Raw genomic sequence first — 23,244 nt, 5'->3', positions numbered from 1 at the left:
CATTTAACAACTGGATGGAAATCTCTCTTTTTTTTTTCAGTAACTTCTAGATAATACCCATGATAGCAATCTAACTTCGTAACTTCACATGAAGGTCATCGAAATCCTATTATTTACTAGCTATACAAAGAAATACAATTACAAGCAAAACATCATTAAAAGAGACTGAAACATTTATCCTGATTCTTACCTTCAAGTAAAGCATTAAATTTCAGTTACAAAAGGTAAGTTTTTAATTTTTACTTTATTAAATAACAGAGGCATATGAATAACAGTTTCAAAAGGATAATGAAAAAAAAAAGATCAAGGAAAAAATGCTGACTTTGAATTTTTATTCAATATTTCTGAGCAAACCAGAAGAGATTTCAATAACTTCAAGAAAGAAATACAGCATATTACAATCTAGAGAAATAATCTGAATTAGCAGTTTGCTGAATAGTGCCATGTCAATTTTTACAATATCCCACAAAGATACATTGAAGTTCTATCAAGTAGAATTATTTAAATACATCTTAAAAAAATAAACAGGAATTAATAAACCATTGCTTTAAAAATATAAAAACAATGAATCTAAATTTCTCTTTGGGTAAGTAAGAAATTAGATGTTAAAATGTCTCTTAACTTCACAAGTTGATGCAATTTCAGATTACTGATTTTTCAAAAATAAAGCAGCTCCGCATTGAATCCACTGGTCTTGGTTTCCTCCGCAAGGTACATCAATATTTGTCACCACACGGTCTCTCTCCACACTAGAGTAGACTGGTAAAGATATGCATTCCTCTGGAGAATATGGACCATATGCATCCTGTCAACAAACAAGCTCTTAGTTGTCACATAAAAAGACAACAAAGCATGAGAAAGCAATATTGTCCACTGGCATGGTATCTAAAGTTAAGATACAGTTTGGACACTGCAGCCTTGGAAAAGGAAGTCTTCATTCAGGGCACTAAGGAGAAGGATTGAATGAAGCAGGGATTTCAGAAAAATTGCTGTCTCCATAACTCAAACACCAGGAAGGAAATAACAAGGGTGATCCTCTGAACTACATATGAAAATCTTCCTTCAGCTAAAACCCTCCCAAAAACACACATCAAAAGTGTCTGCCAAGCAGGCTAAGGGAAGTGCAGGTCAGTTTCCTGCAGGGAGAAACTGCTCAGGAGCCCCAGTGCTGTGGCGTGGGGAGCAGCTCTCCTGGCAGTGCCCTGGCAGACCCTACTGCCCCCTCCATCCCTGCAGCAAACCCTGCCCTCCTCCTGAGGCACAGCCCCTGGTGTCATCTGAGACACCTGCAACCATCATACCGCAGGGACTACAATCCAAAAATCCTCACCCCACCTGTTCCAGGCTACTTTATTGAACTGCTCCTCTCTGTTGCCTACCACAAACTGCCTGATTTCCTCCTAGGGCTTTGCATGGGGCCCTGTCCATATGTGTGACCACAGAACTGAGCTCAAAGACTCCATCAAGACTTCCTACAGCACTTAATTTCAACCCATGATGTATTTAGTTACTACAAATAGATCAGGGTTTGATTCAACTGATATATATTAAGCATGTTTTCTGTCAAACTCAAAATGTCCCATCCTGTCAACAGGAAAATGTCAGATTTTCAAGAACGAAATAACAAAGAAGCAGACTTGTCAGAAAAGAATTTTAAATAAAAATGAGTGCCATTTTCACTCAAATCACATCAAATGTGAGTTAGTGATGCTCCAATATTAGAAAATAACTAAAAACAGGAAAAAGGAAACATGCAAACAATAACTGTTTCAAGTACTTTGCCTTGCATATGAAGTATAAAATCATTACTAAAGAATTTTGCTGTTCCTTTTGAAAATCAACTTCCCCTGTCTTTTGAACAACAGTGTTTCAATCCTTGCAGAAGATTTATGTGTGGTAATATTTGTATAGAATAATTTATAACCAGGAACTCAGCTGTTCTCAGAAGGACTGTACTTAGTCCATTTATAACACTACTGAAGAAGACAAAATGCTGGCCAGACCGAGAGTAAAATGTTAATCAGAGAATTTAAATTTTGCCAAAGCTGGGAGCCAAAAGCTGGCCAGTTTGCCTTCAAAGACCTGTTTTTACACTTTTAGGAACAAAATATCTGTTCTTGTGCCTTTCTCAATCCTGCTGATGTTTTAAGGAATCACATTATTGGAGGGTTAAAACCATTCTGCGGTAGTCTTTTTAAGTCACAAATCCTTATGTCCTTGGCTTAAGTACAATCCAAAAGTTCTCTTTGTTAGACTGCCTCATACACAGTTCCATCCCCTTTAGTGACACCCTTCACAGCATGGGATCCATCAGTGGATTAAAAATGGAAAGGACCTTCACAGTTTAATGTGAGAATAAGAGAACAAGCTTATGAGAATAAGCATGAATATGAGAATAATCATAGTGTTAATAGCTAAAAATTTTCTGTTTAGACCACTGCAGGATTTTGAGGGGATTCTCTCAGAGAAATTCCCTAGGTTGAAGTTAAGTTTGGTTGAAAATTACTTCAAAACATTACATTATACATATACTTTTGCTCACTAGATTTCAAAAGTTGCATTTATGGAGAAAAGAAAACAAGTTCAAAACCTAAGAATTCTAAGATAATATGTTCAATTTTATGCACTCTTCTCCTAAGGAGAGATAATTAAATTAAGGGAAATGAATGATATCCAATTCTGCTTTGGTTTCTGAGCACAGTATTTGATTATAGTCAATTTTTACAGTGATTGTAAAACAACTCAAGGGTAGACCAATTCAGAAAAACTCTCCTTAGAGACACTTTGTATTTAAAAAGTGGGCAGTTGACAGGTTATGGCCTGTGTTTTATAAGAACTAGATTTTTTTCCCAACACAAAGATGCCAGTTGGTATTCATTTCAAATATAAGTACATTTGACAAAGTTTAATTCATTGATTATTGAAGTATCTAATTTTTTAATTTTACAGATAAAGCTCTCCGCTGATTTCACATATAACTTTTGGATCCTACCTTTGGAGTTAAAAAAAATAGTCTTATTAAGAAAAGTACTAAAAAATCTGTTTTATTTCAAACACAAGATGAACATCTTTCAGAAAAATGGGAGGACTAAGAATTCTCATTTAAAATGTGTTTCCATTTGGTGATACCATGGAAAACCACATATATTACCATCCTCCACATCCACCACTGAGCCAATATATTAGAATGTCTGGCAATTCTGTATTTATCCCATGCACCACCTCTCAAGTAAATTAGGAATCTGTTTATTAAGGTGAAAAAACCAAAACCTGTAAATACCAAAAAACTGAGAAACCCTTCACTGGTCAACTGAGTAAGAGCTTTTGTGATGTTTTCATTTTTTGTCCTTTTTTAAAATTTTCAGTATTTTCTTTCTTAATCAAGCTGGGAGCAATGGTGCAGATGGTGGCTAGCATTTACTTCTGTGTTCAAGGTCTAAATCTGTTGACCTTTATACTTCTAATGCTGTCCTATAATATAATGCTATATTTCCCCTGCTGGAAATAACAATGAGAGAAAAAGTAAGTTGGGATACAGCAGTGTGTTAGCAGTGGAGCTCCTTGTGCTTTATCTGTCACAATACACAAAGGCCATCATGGAGGTCTAGTCTGTTTCTAGAGTCACACTGGGCAGACTCATCCCAGATATCTTCTGATGGGATGGGCTTCCTAAATGTGAGACAAATTCCATAATAAGCAATTTTTTGTTAAAAGACACACCCTAGAATATATTTTATGTGACTTTTTGAGTTATTTATCAGCAATTGCTATGCCAATTGGAAGGCAGAAGCAGTAACAGGTTTTACTGTTTGGATTACTTTCTTTCATCTTAAAATCTGCAAGCAGTGACTTTTTTTAAATTAGTTTAAGTAGGAGAAAGGCTTTCTTTGCTTACAGCTCACATCATATTCTCTCTTTTTATTGCCACTGCATTTTACTTTAATATTTAAAATGCAAAGAAAATATATTCTAGGAATGAACTCCCAAACATATATATATATTTACTAATAAAGGTTTGTAAAAACATGCCAATGTTTTTAAAAGACAAAGAAACTAAGGTATGACTGAAATAAAGCCCTTGAGTTCATCTAAGCAATATAAGCTAAAGAATATAAACAAAATAACAATAAGTTTCAGTTTTAAATAATGTAACTGCTTTTCCTAGTAAAGACTGGGATTTTTATTTTGAAATGAAAGGAAAACAGGTCAGCAACATCATACTGAAAAGCTACTACACATCAAAAATAAAATTATGGGTCTTGAAAGTTTAGGGTTTTTAATAATTTAGTACCTGTGGAATCCAGGCCATGTAACAAGGGAGAACAGATGACACACTGGGAGAATCATGCAGATTTTCTGAAAGTCGATTTCCATCGAAACGACAACCTTCCAGTTGTAAGCCACTGATCTGCCATGGAAATATAAAATATTCAAACATAAATAACAGAATTAAAATGTCAATAATGATTACACTGTGCTTTAATAAATGATGAACCTTTTTACTGTGAGCAAATTTTTAAATGACAGGAAATTAATTACTGTTATGTTCTTTGTGAGAATAGGAAACATGATTTAAAAGCAAGATCTGGACCACACTTCACTGTGAACTTCCTCTGATTTGGATTCACATTCTTTGAAATGCCAGAGAAAAATACCTGTAAATGTCATTAATTATGAAACTGCAGTTGCCTGGCATTTGATTAATGGAATTATGATAGCAACAGCCAAGTTCACAACCATTACAATGTCGAGAAGAAGAGAAGAACAATCACTGCAATAAGCATGACTTCCTGCTTGGAAGTCTGAGCTCAGCTTTCAAAGAATGGAATGTGCAACCACAGCTTCAGCAGAGGCAAACAAAATACACTGAAATAATAGGAGAGAAAATTTTATTTAACAAACTCAAAACTTCTTAGACAAGCATTTTGTTGTTTGGCAAAAAATTAAATAAGAATCACAGGTGCTCCTTAAGTAACTATGCAATGCTTTATTTGCAACATCTTTCAAGTGTTTTCTTTTAATTAATTTCAGCCTCTGAATTAAAGGTTCTATTTTTTCTTCTCTGGAGTCTTCCATAAGTTGGTGACCTCTATTCTAGATTCCTTAAAAATTAATTCCAATATTTGCTGATAGCTTTATTTTCCTCAGTACAAATACTACTAGATTACAAATAATAACATTAACATTAACAACAACAACAACAACAATAATAATTTTTTTTTTTTTTGGCCTGCTGAAGTGACAACTTCCATTTTAACAGTAATAAAACTTTATTCAATAATAACTTTTATGCAGCTTTTCAAAGGCTAACTATCCAGCTGCAGCAGATATGTAACAGAAGCTACAATCTGAAAATCATCTGCCTGTTACACTATCGTACTAAAGCCTGAATTAAATTTATCATACTGAGGTTTGCTTTCACCAAATGCATGGTTCATAAAGAAGTGCTGGAATTAGGAAATACAATGTTGCTGGAAATTGGAGGAGTGATCACATAAGGAAAATGGAGAAAAATGTAATTTTCCAATATATTTTCCCTTGCAAGAAATTTTGAAACATCTATCAGATTGCATAAAGGAGTTAAAGTATGATGTTACAATGAAGATTAGTATCATAGATGAAATGGATATAATTTCCTTAGGTAATTTTAGTATTTTAAAATTATGTATTTCACACCAAAAGATGGAATAAAGCAGTAACACAATGTGAGTTACTGTCATGACTGAAAAGCAATGCTTTCCTCCCCAGTGTTAGGGGTTTTCAATTAATAGTGTATTAAGTGTAAACTAGCTAAGATTACATTTTGCATATTTAATCTCTAATTATTCTTTTGATTGTAGACAGGCATTACACTCTTCAAGAATTTGCTTCTTTAAACTCGTATTTCTCTTTTATTCTCCCAGCTGAGCTGGAGAATCTTCCTTACAATGTGCAAGATGCAGATGTAAAAATTTTAATATGAAAAAAAAATATTATAAAACATGGCTCTTAAAAAAGACATAGAACAAAGCTGTGCTTCTCCTTGGACAGACAGTGACCAGAGAAGTGACAATGCTCTTTAGAGCAATCTGTGCTTCATATAGACTAGGACTAACAGCAAAACCACCAAAGCTGTGGATAACCTGAACCAAAACAATCTCAGATGGAAAGTTCAGAGTAGACTTTTTGTCTAACTTTCACACAAATTTTAGAAAGATTCATCTCCTATGTTATTCTTTCTGTCCTTCTTGCTTTCTGCAGGGAATATTTTTAGGGATCATAGTTTAATAAATAACTGGCAAAGTTATTGGACAAAGATTGGTCTGATAAAGCGGTTTCAAGTTCATTGCTAGGGTGTTCAAAGGTCTGGCCATCCTGAACATCTCTGAAAGAAATTTCTATAGAAGTGGGTTACCTATTGAAAAAACTTTTTACTGCACTTTTCTTCTTTGGTATTTGCAGTCCCTTTGACACTACAGTTGTGGAAAATACCATTTGATCTCCTGGAAAACTTCTCCTGGAAACCAATGCTAGAAACTCCTTTGAAGATTAGGACCCAATTTCTACTTTCATTCAACATTAAAAGACATTAAGAAAAAAACCCCAACAATACTAGAACAATGTACTTTCCATACCATTTGACTGAGTACACCAATATGCTTTCATTTCTATAATAAACATTATAGAGAAATTACAAGTACTATGATAGACTTGAATTTCACAGCATCTGTAATATAATCATAGTATCTTTGAAACTCATCAGAGAGTAATGGCAGAAATTGACCATAAATTTTAATTCTTACAAAGAATTTGGCAGTTCACAGCTATCAGTACTAATTTAGATTCAAAAAACTTATTTTTACACATTACAGACTATGTTTCTTTAAAATACCTTAGTAGAAAGTGGGCTGATACCATGGTCCAAAGCACATCTGTTTCCAAATTTCAAATTCTCTGCAACAGATCTTCCCTTACTAATTAATGCCATAATTTTCCATGACATGATCCAAACTGCAGCAGACTTTGGGAAGCCATATTTTCACTTTGTTACCTCTACAGGCCTCCATCATTAATTTATTGACATTTTGAGATGGAGGTATACTGTAAAAAAAGACCTCTCAGCATGCCTTATAATAATATATCTGTCAGTTGCTAAGAGTATAGTTTTGATCTTAATACTCATATTGTGGATTTGAGACTCTCAGTAATTTTTTTTTTTTACTGTGTATATTAAGTCCTACCCAAGGTCATATTACTTACTACCCAATAAGTTTCTTACCATGTTTCTTCCTTTCTTTCACTCTTTTCTACAATACAGAAAATGGAATGCCAAAAGGAATGACTACCTGCTGTTGTGCAACAGCACAATCCGTGCACAAAGCAAACAGAAGAGACGTATTTGCATATCAATATGTAATTTTAGTGCAATAGCCATACATTTTCAGTACCTTTTGTTAAAGCAACGTGGAGTGACATTAAAGAAGATGTAGTTTCATACAGATTGATTCTAAATCAAATATTCATCACATCCTACTAGAGGAGATCCACTCCACATCATACATTTAAACCATCACCTGAATTAACACTGATAATTTAGTATCTCGTTTGATAATTCATATAAGACTAAGGTGTGTTCTTGGCCTGATTTTTCCTCTGCCTACTTTGCAGTTTCACTGACAGTTCTAGAACTGCACACTTCTAATTTACAGATGATCATGGGGTAAATTATTTGTATTTTTATGCATAGTAAGATCAACCATCTACAATTGCTGAAGCTTGATGCCATTTTTTAAAATCACAGCAAGACCAAGAAAGCATTTTCATCATACAGATTACAAGAAGATCTCCTTGTTCTTTCCTTATCATAGAATAAATTCTAAGTCATCAAAACCTTTTAAAATAAAAAGTAAGAAAAAAATCTTGAAGAACATGTCTTCAAAGCCTGACAGTTTTCCTAAGAAAGTTATATAGAGTATGTGTGACTATCAGGTTTAAATTCACCTGTATTCCTACTTGTACTTCCTTCAACAGAGACATTCTATTAGGTTTTTAAATATTTGTTGATTCAGAGACTTGAGCACAACTCTCCCAGAGCCTGAAAGAGAGTCCCTCAACTCTGTGAGTACAAAATCAAGTCTCGCAGTGGAGTTAGTTACATGAAGTGAAATAATACTATTTGCATCAATTGAGACTGATAAACCTCAGAATAGCCTATACCATGGTCTGGTTCCTGCAGGGGAGTCTGGTAAGCTACAATTTCTTATTTAGGTGGGATAAAACAAGTCCCAGCTATCTCACCACAGGATGTGTTCCAGGACTTATTATTTTTGCTGATGGGATTCTCTTTCTTTGAGTTCCCACTCAGAATAGGTTCCCATTCAACAAAGTTAGCCTGAATTCTTGAAACTGCTGATACAACATTTACTTTACCAGTATTAAAATTCATAGTGCTCTGGTGAACCAACCTAAATGTACAATCCAGAGGATCCTTATCAAACAAGATACATTTCAGAGAATTACTTTTCTGAATCAATAACAGTTTTATGCCCTAGTTATAGTCCCTCCTAATGTAGCTTTACTAATGGGGAAGTCTCCTCTCAGCTCTCCATGAACATGAGGAATGACTCATGGTAGGGAAATCTAAATATTCAGCATTGCAAAGGGTTCCAAAGCCTTTCCATTCATCAAAGATTAAAAGGAACAGTGAAAATACTAGTGATTTCTTACTAACAGAGAATCAATGAGTATTTCTCTTACAGAGGAAAAGATAATATTCAAATCAAGTGAAGAAACTTGACAGGATTCTTATGTTTTGCTAAAAATAACCAATCACCTGCTTCTTCTATTCTCAGGGCAGAGAATTTCTCCTTAAACAAAATTCTCTTTTGATTTTAAATCCCTCTTAGAACATGACATATTCTTGCAAAGCAATAGATCATATACATTAACCTTTTGCCTACACACGATATAGACTGCCAACAGTGTACTTTAACTAGCATTGCCAAAAATTTACCACATAAATTCTCAGACAGTAAAACATTTTAAACTTCAGTCAGAAGTTTAATATAAACTGGAGTACTGTAACAAAACTCTTTCCTCTCATTCTTTATTTGCCAAGCAGCTCTTTCAATCTGGCAACTGTAAAACACTGTGATATTTTTTAATATATGAATACACTGAGTTAATGTTGTTTAGGAGTTGAGGTACTTGACATTGACTTCTGATATTTTTCAAAAATGTTAACATCGTTTTGAAGAACTTCAAGCTCCTACAGTCTGCAACTGATAGCTACGCTACTAGAATGACTGGTCTGAGATGTGAAACTCAGTTTTGACTTACTGCTATGGCCTTAGAAGCCTTGGCTGAATCTGTAACCTCAGACCATATGATTTGCAGGTATATTTGTCATATACCAGATTTATACCAAGTCCTAAAATTCCCTGGTTTATTTATCTCCAACTTTTACAGACCTGTCTTCTCATGCTTCTTATGAAATGAAGCAGGCAAGCATTACTCTTACTTAAATATCAAGACTGAAGAATTTGCAAAATTACATTCTCTAGGTCCAACAGGAATTATTCCAAAAAGTTCAAAAGACTGCACTGTATTTAGGGCAGATTGGATGATTACAGTTATGTTTACTGGCTTTACAATATATTAATCTTTTAGGAGTATGAAATCTTACATTTTCTGTATTAATAATTTTTGACAGTGTAAGAAGCCAGCTCAGAACCCTAAAATCTCCCCCACCCTTGTTTCTGTCTGCATTACTAGACTAGAGAAGGTCCCCTGCCACTTGCTCTCTCTCTCCTCATGCAGCAATCTCTGCTTCCGCTGCAGGGACCCCACAGCTGCCGCTGAGTTGTTGCACTGGGCACAAGTGTCTCTGTGGGGATGTGGTTTTAAGGGCTGTGCTCCATGCTGACCCAGAATGTGGAGCTGTGCAGCATTATTTTGGGATCAGCACATCTGTAAGAAGACACAGCACAGAAAACTTATTTTGTCAATTCCCTACAAAATTAAGTATAAAAAAGGTGCACACAGACCTGTGCTGACCAAAGTGGTAGTTTTACCTGGAATTAAGTTAGTTAGTTAGAAGTTAGAAGCTAGTTAAGAAGCTAAATTAAATCATTTGAGGATTCATCTCTACTTTGCTGTCAAAGCAACAAGTGGTGGCTTTGAGGCTGCTGGCTGGGCTTAACTAACATTTAAAAATTCTTGGGCTTTTATCATATCAAAAACTAGTCATCTTATGGTTTACTCTGGTTTATCTCCTTAGTAGTCTGCTTCCAGTGATTAAAGAAATTCTAACACATGGTCTTAGACTTATAGATTTACATTTGTATTTCCTCTGGCTACCAGCCACTCATCTATCTGGACAAGAGCAAAATTCTAACTCATAAAAATTGCAGCTTCAATTTTCATCTAAGAGGTGGTTGAAGAGAATGGAGCAATAAGCTTAATTTTAAAATGATAACAGTGACCAGGGAGAAGACAAAAGATAACTGCTTTTATTTTCGGTTTTCTGTGGAATTTTGCACTGTCATTTTAGTAGCTGTATACGATTTACCAGTCTTTTTACCTCTGGTAGACCAATTATTTATAGTTCAGTTTTCTAGGAAGTTTATGGGCAGATGACTTAGGCTATACTGATAAAACATCCTCATAAAATACTAGTACAACATCCTAGTAAAATACCTTAACTTGGAGTTTGCCTTCCTGTATTCGCCCTTTCCATGAAGCTGTAAATTTGAGACTGTCCACCGAACACCTCATTACTCTGCAATGGAAACACACATACAGTAAATTTTACAGACGTGTAACAACAGGATAGCAAACACAATACCAAACTCAATGTATTTTCAATGTGTACCATATGATACTAAGTCTTAATTTGAAGAAAAATACATCTCTAACAGAAAAAAATAAAATATGAGTATTTAAACAGGTAACAGCTACTTTACTTCAAGGCAAGAAATTAAAAAAAGATGACTGATGACAACAATTGACATAACTTTTTGGCTCTGTGTCCTCAAAATGAAATAACCTTCTTCACACATAAGGAACAATGGCACATTAGCACAAATAGGCACATTATTTTTCCCTCACCTTGCAGTCTCCTGGCGTAAGGCATTGAGAAATGTGTCTGGATGAAACAGCTCAGAAAGGTCAAGGGTGTCTGACAACAGTTTCTGTTTCTCTGCTTTGTCTACCCAATTCTAAAAGAGAGAATAAAAAACAACAAAAAAAAAAAAAAAGAAGAAAAAAGAAAAGAGATCCTGAAATAATTGAAATTATTATTTGATTTTTCTACATTTTGAGTTAATGTGGGTATGTCAATTATTATAATTAATGAAAAAAGCTTGTGTAAACATACTGTAACCTCAAAGCTTAATTTCTATTATTTCACACTGGTAAAAAAGAAATGAATGCCCTCTTAAAAGATAAAGAAAATGAGCAGTTTATATGTAACATGACTCACCCATTCTAAATAAACTCATGTTTCGTTCTTTGTTCATTGCAGCTTACTTTCCACAGTGAAAAGTTATCATTGTGTGATGAAAATTATAATTTCAACAATTTTATCATTGTTGGAACCCTATTTCACCTTTACTTACTGGGGTGTTTATGTTTTCCATCAAATAGCTGCCATTCCTGTGTTTGCTTTAATAAGTTCAGCAAAATAACTGCATTCCTTTTAGGTACACTTTAAGATCATTTTTCCATATAAATAGCACATTGTATTGAAGAAACACTTGATTTTCAATCTGCTGTAACAGTTTCTATAACTACTTGCCAACAGGTTTTTTAAATATTCCTTACTACTAGGTTAATGCTGCCATTTTTAGTATATTAGTTGTAGACATGAATTCACAGAATTGATTATAAGATAAAAACTAGACTCTACTATATGTGGCAATAAATGAATCTAATAAAGGTGGGGGGAATAACTGTCCTCAATTATCCTTACAGAGCACATGCCTCAACCTTCTTCCACTCTTCTTACTGGCAGCTGGGAAGCCTGTTAGGAGCATCAAGCTTGAATTTCTCACCAATGCAACATCTTGCATGCCAGCATGGGAAAAGAGGCACACATTGCACTTGGCCATCTTTATAAACCATGCCATCTTTATAATCCTAAGCAATGCAATCTTAGTTTGGTTCTCAAGACATTAACAATCTCAGGCAAAGAATTTGCTCTCTTCAGACAAGATATTTAGGAACCTGACTGGTTATACAACAGTTTACACTCAAAATCCTCTTCTGAAACGCTTACAGTGTATCTCTTTGGTACAATTTATTTATATGATATAGTCACAGTCCTTACAATGGCACTGCAGTATGAACCTGAGGTCACTGTATAACCACCCTACAAGTAAGTTCTTCACAGATATGCCTTCAAGGCCAGGTTGGATGGGGCTCTGAGCAACCTGGCCTAGTGAAGGTGTCCCTGCCCATGGCATGGGGGTGGAACCAGATGATATTTAAGGTACCTTCCAACCCAAACCATTCTGTGATTCTGCAAATACTAAGATAGAAACTAATCAGAGAATAAGATTCCACATGCTATCACATGAAATATGATATCAAAACAGAACAGAGAAAGACAAGCCCCACTCCTTTCTAGATACCAGCTCCCACGAAATTATAAATTGCTGTAGTCACTGAATAAAAAATCTTGAAAGTTACACTCTCATCACACAATGTACCTGCCAAGCATCTCTATCATGTTTCAAAATTACTTTATTGTATTGTTTGAACTGCTTACAGATGAGTAATTCCATAGAACCATTTTGGAAGTGACCAAATCATCGAAAATTATAACACTCAGTAAGTTTAAGTAGATAACACTCAGTAAGTTTTATTTTATTTTGGCAGTGTGTCACACATCTCCATAATGCTTCCACCATGTTAAAGCCTTTAATCAGTTTTGGTTTTTTTTATATGCCACATCACTGACTATAAGCCCTAACCAAATGATTATGAATCAGTTCAGAGATTTCTGCTTTCCATTTTCATTAGGTAAATGTACACAGTTAATGACTCTTATCTGCATGATTCTTTTAATGACTTTATATAACTTTATGAAACTTATGACTTCAATTTCTTTTATCATATCAGTAAATGTATTCTGATTAGGAGAGGTTTTGTAAATTGTTTTGTGTAATAAAAGTAGACTTCAACTTGTAATTAATATAATCATTATATTGCTGTCATCAAATAAACTTTTAATGTCACTACTAGAGAGAAACACTATCAGGAACACAGATGTTTTTATTCCACCCAATTAAAAGACCAATATGAGTAATATTAATTCTGAACTCATATAACTAGTAGTACTAGGATGTACAAAATAACAAAAACTTTCATTAGACCACAAAAGCAAAATTTTAATGTCTTGTACTGCTCTGTATAAAGCTGAATATGCAGCTCATTTACATTTATTTACATTTAAATAAATAATTTTAGATGCAATCAAATGTATTTTACAACCCAATTGTAAAAAATATCCTTATGTTTATTTCGGTCCTATAAGATCACATGACAGCCTATTAGGGAAATGCTACAGTCTCGAGAGACAACACCAATCTATTAACAGATCATTTGTCACTGGTAGTGCCACTGCCATAGGGCTGGAAGAGATCAGGTGTTGACGGGAAGGAAATTTAAGCTAAGCTGTAGAAAGACTAAAGTGATGTTTCTTGAAAAGAAGAAATCCCTCCCCCATCCGAAATCTGATAGAAACATGTATTTGTCAAAGTGATGAAAAGTTGTTTGACTTCTTATTCATCTTGCATGGCCATGCAGCATTTCAGTCTGAAGGGCTTTCTTCCATCACCAACTCTTATATAACCAACAATGTGGTCTACAGTCCGAATATCCTAACTCTGAAAATAAGTTTATTCAAAATGTAAGAAAAAAACCATTATCCACTCTCTTTGCAACTGTTTATTTAAAAAAATCATTATTTCAATATTTTATTAATATTTCTCATTACAATTACACTAGGAATTTAACTGTCTGTGATAGATTAATTTAGAAAATTATTACTATTAGAAATATAATACCAAAACTTATCAGCAATAGTCAAAATGCTTGCAAAGAATTCCTGGGAGGGTATTTCAAAACTTCCATTAATGTGGGGTTCTGTTTGCTATAAAAAAAAATTTCATTTTCTTTTTTTTTCCCTTACAAAAATAAATCTATTAGCATGGTCTCAGGTAATTCAAATAATATTTTTTCATGCATCTTAACATTCAATAAACATCTATTCCACTTTCAGAGAGAAGTCTTCCTTATCATCAATAATCCCAAAGCAAATTGAGTGCCTCACTGAACAGTGGAACAATAAGGAGGCTGCCAGATTTTCACATTATTATTTATACAGCTTTAGGAACACAGAACTCCTCTAAAATGAAGCAAATACTCTTCCTTCACCAGTTTTAATTAATTCCAAATGTATATTATTCTACTGCATTTTTCTATTTCTGTGGTCTCCAAAGAGAACTTATGCTGAAAAAGAAAATCCTATAAATCACCACAGAGGTGATTTCATTTTTGTGCCTAAATGGAAAATTGTATTCAGTGTTACACACATATGCATAGCCAGGAACCATACGGTATAATTCTGTTTTTCTACAAGTTTTAGAAGTTTTCCACATTACTAGGGGAAAATATGCAGAACTTTGGCTAAGTCTGGCAGTAAATGATGGTGAGTAGCACTGCTAGGGGAGTCAGTACTCAGTTAGCTGGAGTTTAGACTGAGCCAAGGTCAAACAAGCAGTTATGCTACAATCCCATTTTCCTCACAGTGCAGCAGCTGTTCTACAGGTGTGCTCCAAAGTGCAGGCATTCAATGATAAATACCAGCAGGAATGACAGTATTACAGCTCAAAGAAATGAAACAGAAGGATTTTTATAGGCACTGAGCCCAGAGGAGGTAATGCCTAGGTTTCTGAGGAACAACAGGTATACAACAATTCGCTCCCTTGTGGTAATTCTTTCTATGTGAAATCCTTCAGCCTTTATTCTTGAGGAGCTATCCTTCATTAAATGAATGTGTGAATATTGCAGTATTTCAGATATATGATAAGGTGTTGGCCCATACTTACAAATGATAAGTAACAGAGTAATTAATTTGGAGTTTATGTTTGATTTTTTTTCCTTTTTCTCTTCTCCCTTCCCTTCCCTTCCCTTCCCTTCCCTTCCCTTCCCTTCCCTTCCCTTCCCTTCCCTTCCCTTCCCTTCCCTTCCCTTCCCTTCCCTTCCCTTTCCTTTCCTTTCCTTCTTTCCTTTCCTTTCCTTTCCTTTCCTTTCCTTTCCTTTCCTTTCCTTTCCTTTCCTTTCCTTTCCTTTCCTTTTCCTTTCCTTTCCTTTCCTTTTCCTTTCCTTTCCTTTCCTTTCCTTTTCCTTTCCTTTCCTTTCCTTTCCTTTCCTTTCCTTTCCTTTCCTTCCTTTTTCACCACTGGCTACTGCTTTAAACCAAATACTATTGAAGCTTTATTTCAGTTTTCCATACCTCAGAGCCCCCTGCTTGTTGAGGAAGTCTGAGCAATAACAGCACAGTGTTACAGCATGAATGTTCTCGGTCCCTCAGCATCAGCATGCTGGCTAACCATGTGCTAGAAGCAGATATACACAGTAAGGTACAGCTGACAGAAACATAAGCAGATGTGATCTCATTATGGTTACTATATTAGCTCATCTTTTATCAAACAGAACTTCCCCTGAATTTCTGTTTCCGACATTTAATATGGATACCAGAATGATGCATAGGAACTGCAACAACATTCCTACAAGTTCATGACTGACATATGCCAAAAATATCTACTTCCAGATATTTCCTGTATGACCACTAAACACAGAATCCAGTTAAGCAATACTCCTATGCTTCATGCCTTCTAGTTTCTTCTTTCCCAAGTACATCAGTCACCAAGCACTAGATTGTATTTGCAGTTATACAGCAAGTGTATAACTGGGTAAGGAAGCCTAAGAACTGGAACTATTCCTTGGTGAATCAACTCTCCATTTCCAAAAATAAGTTGCAGAGGACAGAAAACAGTGGCATACAATATTCTGGTGTAGATAACAGACTAGACTGTCTGCAATAATACCTGGACAAAGTCAGGACTACCTCAGATATAAATCCTTTTCAGAGCTCTGGAGCAGGGATGTTGAAATCTATACTGTGATGGTGCTGGTGTGACTAAACAGGGATAGAGAATACTCAATATATTGGCCACTGGTAATGATGGGATGCACTGCAGTAATTTGTTTTACAGTACCAGCTCAAAGGCTATATTACAATGAAGAGAGCCACAGAGAACTGCTTACTTTGCCATGGCTCGTTTCCCTGGTAACACTCCATGAAATACAGATTTTCCATTAGCATCTCCCTCACAGTCCTTGTTCCTTTACTGAAACGATGACCCCTTGAATAGCAGTAACCAGTCACTTTCCATTTGTTTCATTCTTGTTTACCAGTTCATTTATTTTTTGTTAACATCCTCTCTTAAGGCTGTCAAAATACAGAGAAAATATCTCACCCATGCCGGTGTCACAGAACTCTACTTTATTAGCAACTATTGAGGCTTAACCTAACTCTCAGACAAGTAAAAATGTTAATCAAACAGACTGAAGCAATCTAATCAGAAATTGCTTAACTCTGTGGGGCCCATATCCCAAAATGCCTAGAAGATACCACAATTAAAAAGGCAAAGAAGGAAATCTGGGTTTTTCACATGAGAAAAAGAGATTACCAAATGAAACAGTGGCTGGTGCCACTCCATTTAAACAAAGGAAGTAAATGATGTCATGGACAGTCTGTGATGTGGCATCCTGGCACACCCTCTTCCACTCCAATAAATAGTACACTCCAATACTGCTCAGATTAGCAAATAGTTTGTTCAAAAGAGAGATTACTGCTCAGACTAGCAAATAGTTTGTTCAAAAAAGAACAACTTTGTGAAGATGCCGAATATAATTAAGTTGTTTTTTTTAAATTGATGCAGTAAGCTAGTATGGATTGTTGTTTGCTCCTACATTGTAAAGCTATGGCAGTTAGCAAAAATATACCTCAAGTGCAGCATATAAGCTCTCTGAAGCTCATAAAACCTTTTGTTAAACCCAAAAGCAAATTTCACTTGTTATGGCCAATACCAAATGAACAGCTCATCATAAAGGCTGTAGGTCTCTTTCAGATGTCCTGTCACATGAGAAAGCTAAGAGAATGCTGAAGAGCATTAGCATGGTATAAAACTTCATTCACGCCTGTTCTCAGGAAGCCAGAAAAACATGCATTAGGGAGCAATTTAAGGAAAAAATATTTCACCAATTGTTAAACACCACATTTTCTTTTTTTGTTATATTTTAAAATTAATTTTTGCTTTCTTTTTGCTTAGCTGTAATGGATTTAGTTTTTAAATTACTTCCCATCACAGAAACAATTTATTCATAAAATTAAACATTTTGGCATGCAATCCAATTGCAATTCAGAGTAGCTCCAAATTCAACACCCAATTTAGCTTGCCCAGCGCACAGTCTACTGTAGTTCTGTGAATCTCCAAAGATACCTCCACAAAATCATATATTTCCACGAACATCTCTGGACAATATGGGTAATGTTTCTTAATTTAGAAGCTGAAAACTAGACAAGTGTTTCAGATGTTGCCTCAAAAGTGAAGAAGAATTAATAACTGCCCTTTGACCATTTGTAAGGTCATTAGGAATTTTGCATTTCTAATGGTATCTTTGGATTTACACATTGGTTTCAGTTTTATTATTCTAGTAATATCTTAATGTGTTCTTTATTTGATGGATTCTTCTGTTCATATATCCAAATCAGTGCTCTTTCTCAGTGTGATAAAATACATGAATACACATGACAGAGCAAATCTTCATAGCTTTGTAATCTGCATATCTGAAGAATGAACAATATTTGGTTTAGTTCTAAATTATTTACTGCCTTTTGCTGATATATAAGTAATTTCAATTGCTTAATTTATTGCATGGGATAATGAAATATTAGAAATAATACTGAAAATGTTAATTATCGAAACGTAGAAGAAAACACACTGTGCGTATAAGGAAGAGCACACACAATGCTGCAAAAACAGTATAAACCTGACAGGAATTTTGAAATTCAAGTTCAGATGTAGAGAACAGATTTCTCATTGGATCATAACTCTCTTAGTTCAGAGTGACTGTGTGGAATTACCACTACAAATATCTCAATATGCTTTTGCATACTGTCCTTCATATGGGGGCACACATTCTAATTTAGTCGCTATTTATAGCACTCAGCCGAACACACTGGGAAACATCATAGAGCAGGAAGGCATTTATCCTTCTGCCTTTATGCATCACTTACACACCTTAAATAGGGATCTAAGCTTCCATCACTCTTAACAACTCTTCTACTTTGACTCAAGGTTTGGTTTCTTCTCTCTTCAATTATGTACCTCGCTGAACATTTAGAAACAAGACTACATCAGAAAGAATTTTACCAAGTAAAAACCAAACAACAAAATGAACAAAACCCAAATCTGAATGCCTTTCTGTGACTTCAGTTTTAAAATTCAGTCATGTCTGTTTACAGAATTGCTGAGTGCACTTTCATCCTGCTCTGATCACTTTATTTGACTGTGAATTCCCAAGAGTAAAACTACTGCACACTCAACAGATAAGGAAGGGTTTAGTCAAGAATTATTCTTATGACTCTTTTCCTTCACAAACAAAATTTGAATTGACAGCCTTGAAACTTAAAAGGCTCCAAAATTTTAAATATTTTTTATATATTGGCAAATGGATACAATATGAAACTGTTGTAATTTCAAATTCAGTAATACTGCATCTCCTTCAAAGAGAGAAAGATAGGTCAAGATGAGGTTACATCTCTGCCTTCCCCCAAAGAAAAGATTGCTAATTAGGGATGATGCTCGCTTGTGGAATGGAAATCTGCTTCTAATAAAAAAATTAGCTTATTTTTAAATACATATCTGCAAATGATATTTGAGAAATAGTTACAGCATGTTACCATTGATTATGACCTGTTAAAATCTCAAAACAGGAGATAAAATATTTTGCAAACTGCTACACCAACCCAGTTCCCAGCAAGCCATCTAGAGGTTAAAAAGAGCCCACGATCACACTACCTTTTTGTTACAAAGCCTAATTTATTTCTACATATTCCACATAATTTATTTCTATGTATGAACTTCTAACTACATACTCTGAAATCAGAATTACAAATAAAACAATAACAATGGATTTTGAATAGATTGCTTACTTTTTAGTAGATACAATATTTCTGTCAGTGTAGTGGTGATCAGAACAGCAAGTTACTGTGACCAAGGACAAGTCCCACCAAACCAACCCAGTGGTCTTTTATAATGGAGTGACTATAGCACTGAGCATGGGCAGGGCTACATATTGGGATTTATGAGCCATCTATCTGGATATCTGTACAGCCTTTGACATGGTCCCTCACAACATTTCTCTTTCAGAGAGAGATGGATTTGATAGGTAGACTGGGAGATTGATAAGAAATTGGTTGGATGATCACATCCAGAGGGTGTTGATCGATGACTCAGAGTCCCAGTGAACATCAGTGACAAGTGGTGTCCCCTCACGGGTCAACACTGGAACCAGTGTTCCTTAATATCTTCATTGATGACATAGATAAAGGGATCAGGTGTACCCTCATCAACTGAAGGACAGGATGCCACCCAGAGGGACCAGCCAGGCTTGAGGAGTGGGGCCCTTGGAATCGCTCGAGGTTTAACAAGACCAAGTCCAAGGTGCTGCACCTGGGTCATGGCACCCCCTGGTACCAGCACAGGCTGGGGATGGGCAGATGGAGAGCAGCCCTGCTGAGAAGGGTGTGGGGGCGCTGGTAGGTGAGAGGCTGGACATGAGCTCTCTCTAATTCTAAGTTGTCTTAAAAAAGCAAAGCAGATTGATGGGATGAACCTACAAATTGGTACATTAGCATGTGCTGCAGCCTTCTCATTTATTAATGGACGGAATTTAAAATTACCAGTTTTTGACAGAATAACAGAAGGACTCATTTTCATATGTGAATGATAATAACATCGTTTTCTACCACTTGTACTAAAATTAACCTTTTTTGCTTGAGCTTTTGTCAGACAAGACTATCCATTTTACTCTGCTTTCTCTTTTGCAGACAGCTCTGTCCATAATAAAAGATACAGTGAAAAACAAGTTATTAGAAACAGAGCAATCTACACTTTTAATTTTGACAGATTAAATGCATAAAATTGATTAATATTTTATCATTGCATCTTTTCAGCTTTCTTCCTGTATTGTGAAAATGTATCTTGTAGCTTAAAGAGAAAAACCAATAAATGATCATTACTATTTTAGTTTAAATGAAGGATATCTACTACAGCTTTGCATCTTCTACAATATATAGCACAGCTTTTTGTAATTTACTAAGTATATAAATACTATCTTGCATTCATAGAAGAAATACAGAATACTAAATCTAGGTTTTTTAATTTAAATCTAGGTTAGGAAAGAAAGATAATTTTCTTTAAAAGATTGTAATTCCATATATAATATCTGTAGAAACAATGACCTGGGTTTGTCCTCTTTTATTCAACACTTACAAAAAGTCATTTTATGAGTAATTATCTCCTGAAATAAATATTTTATAATCAAAGAGCTGAATAATTGCTTAGCAGTATGATAAGGGGTACTGCGCAAACTTCTAGTTACAAGGTAGTATTTCATAATTTCAACAGAACAGCCATTCTCACAAAACATGCCTAGAATTTCAAGACTTTAATGAACAGCCGCTGAATTCTGTTGAAACAAATTACTTTTCTCAACAGTTAAGCCTGATATTTATTAAAATGCCCATAACTTGTGGATGCCTCAGTTTAACAGAGCACCAAACACTCACTGGGAATAAGCTACAACAGCTCACAATGAAATGTGAGCTGGGGAAATGAAAGGAAATGCAGGTAGTGATATTTTCCCTTTTCCAATGCTGCTTTTTAAAAACTGTTTTTCCAGTTTTTTGTGCAACTCTTTCTTGTGCAAAAGGCATGTTTTTCCAAAACTTGAGATAAGTACAGCTCATTGGCAACTGAAATTATTTACCTTTGAAATAGCATAGTTTGCAGATTTAAAACCTACTGTATTTTGGAGGAAAAGAAACATTTCACTACAAAAAAAAAAAGTTATATTTAATTTTGGGCACCACAATATATGAAAAATAGTACGTTATTAGAGAGTGTCCCAAGGAGGGCTGCAAATACAGTGAAGGGCCTGGAGGGGAAATTGCATCAATGCATTAACACAGCTTTCTGTAAGAGTACAAAAAATGCTTCAGCTTTTGCTTTAATTTCCTTGGATATTAGATCTTATTTCAATGGACAACTCCTATTATCCATCCATGTCCAAACCTTTTATCTCACATTCTGTTTGGTCCCTTGTTTGGATGGTGCATTTTTACAAAGCACTACTGCTCTATATCAGCCATTACTTAATCAATGCAATCTAAGTGAGTCAGTGATTAGAAAGGACATGATAAAACAGCTGCTAAGAACTTCAAATTTGCCTGTCAGAGACAAACAAAACATTTTTTTAGTAGTACTTGCAAATTTCCAATTTTTACCAAGCAGTTATTAATTAGATATAAGGTCTTAAAAGACATATCCTGGCTGATAAATTTGGAACAAAGTAAAATCATTTTGCAACATGATGAGAACTGAGGGAGTCAATTGAAGATCAGCTCCTTAGCAGATAATATTTGGCTGCAGTTTTATTTTTGTTTTGATATTCATGACAGCTAAAGAGGAGAACCTAAGAAAAACAGCAGAAAAATGCTAATTCTTCAGAATAATGTGGAAATTTGAGCTAAAATAATGGAATGGGTGGATTTAAAACACAACACTTTTATGAATTTTTGTGCTTCAATATTAGAATACTGAATCTGGAGTATTCTGCACTGTACAGAAACCTAGGTAACAGCTCTTCAAATAGAGAGTCATGAGAGGAACAAGGACAAGGTGGGGAACCAGCCAAACTAATCTATCTGAATCAGCCTCTCCTAAAACTGTACAGCACAAACCATTAAGCTATTGTCCCTGCTGCAAACTCTGCTAAGGCAATGTATTAGAAAACACTCCGAAAAATAAGTGTGATTACTTGGACTGGGATAGGCCTTATTATGGAGTGCCCAAGTGAATGAATAGCAGGACTCAGCATGGCTATTCTGGATTTGTACAAGATTTATTATGTGAGTTCTTTAACCTGGTGAAAATTGAGAGGATTTGATTCCCTTGGTTTTCTAATAGCAGCCTTTCTGCCTGTTATCAGCGAATGAATATTTAATATCTCAGCCCAGATGCCTGGGGTGTGAAGGAGAAATCCTGGGGTTCCTATTCCCAGAAGGTTTTATAGTACATTCAGCAGGCAATTTCCAAGAGTTCAAACCTCATTTACATTGGGCATCCAATCCACCTTTCTAGAGACCTAATTGTTGAAACGGAGGAATAGGGTTCCAAAACAGGAACAAAGTCATTCTTCCTTAAATAGTAAAAGACCATTAAAATAGTAAAAATCTTATACTAGGTGATCAAACTGGTATTGAAGTTAAATATTACCATGTTAGATTTTACTCAGGATGGAAAGGGACAAGAGAACATCTCAGAAAAACATAAGTCTCTTGAAAAAAATATCAAATTTAATTTCTTTATATACTAGGAGTACTTTTTAGATGAATGCACAATTTCAACAAAACCTTTCATAAATTATGCAACTAAAAACTTTCAGTATTCATAAACATGTCCCTGATTAGAACTCTGAAACTGGTGCTTATGATTCTGAGGTCAGAATGTACACTGCAAGACTTCTAGCAGCTTTCTAACTCAACAGTCATCCAAAGGAAGAACTGTTTTTGTAAATGACATAAAACTAGATGAGTCCAAAAGAATGAAATATAAGGTCTTCTTGGAACAAGAAGAGTTTGGGATTCCTTTTTGAAAAGGAGAATTTAAGCTCTTTATTTCATTCTAGTGGAAACAAAAATCAATTTCCAATTTGTTGACCTGAAACAATTTTTAAGGTTGCTATTCAGCTGACATTTGCCTGGGCTGCTGTTTTGCCTCTTGGTAGCTGCAGTTCTGAGTCTGCTCTCTCTCCTTCTCTCTTGCTGGTATCCACAGCCATGAGAAGACACTTATCTAGAGACTGGGATGCATTTAATACCATTATAGGCTGATGTGCCTTATTGCT

At 35.1% G+C, this 23,244-nt stretch overlaps 1 protein-coding gene across 2 annotated transcripts in view; it reads right to left on the bottom strand.

Annotated features, from left to right (window-relative positions):
• Nucleotides 1-265: 265 nt before the first annotated feature.
• The window catches only part of DYNC2H1 (dynein cytoplasmic 2 heavy chain 1), a 143,166-nt gene continuing 120,187 nt past the window's right edge, over nt 266-23,244 (bottom strand). For both annotated transcript variants that reach the window (XM_063148920.1, XM_063148921.1), the window contains exons 86-89: nt 11,089-11,198; nt 10,678-10,759; nt 4,292-4,408; nt 266-805 (exon numbers count right to left, since the gene is read on the bottom strand). In XM_063148920.1, coding sequence (XP_063004990.1) covers nt 647-805; nt 4,292-4,408; nt 10,678-10,759; nt 11,089-11,198 — 468 coding nt within the window. In that variant the 3' untranslated portion in view covers nt 266-646. The remainder of the gene's footprint in view (nt 806-4,291; nt 4,409-10,677; nt 10,760-11,088; nt 11,199-23,244) is intronic.

The sequence above is a fragment of the Melospiza melodia genome, chromosome 2, assembly GCF_035770615.1.
Source record: "Melospiza melodia melodia isolate bMelMel2 chromosome 2, bMelMel2.pri, whole genome shotgun sequence".
NCBI classification, from domain to species: Eukaryota; Metazoa; Chordata; class Aves; order Passeriformes; family Passerellidae; genus Melospiza; species Melospiza melodia.
Note: the sequence above shows the minus strand (reverse complement) of the source record. Positions and strands in the feature narration are given on the sequence as shown.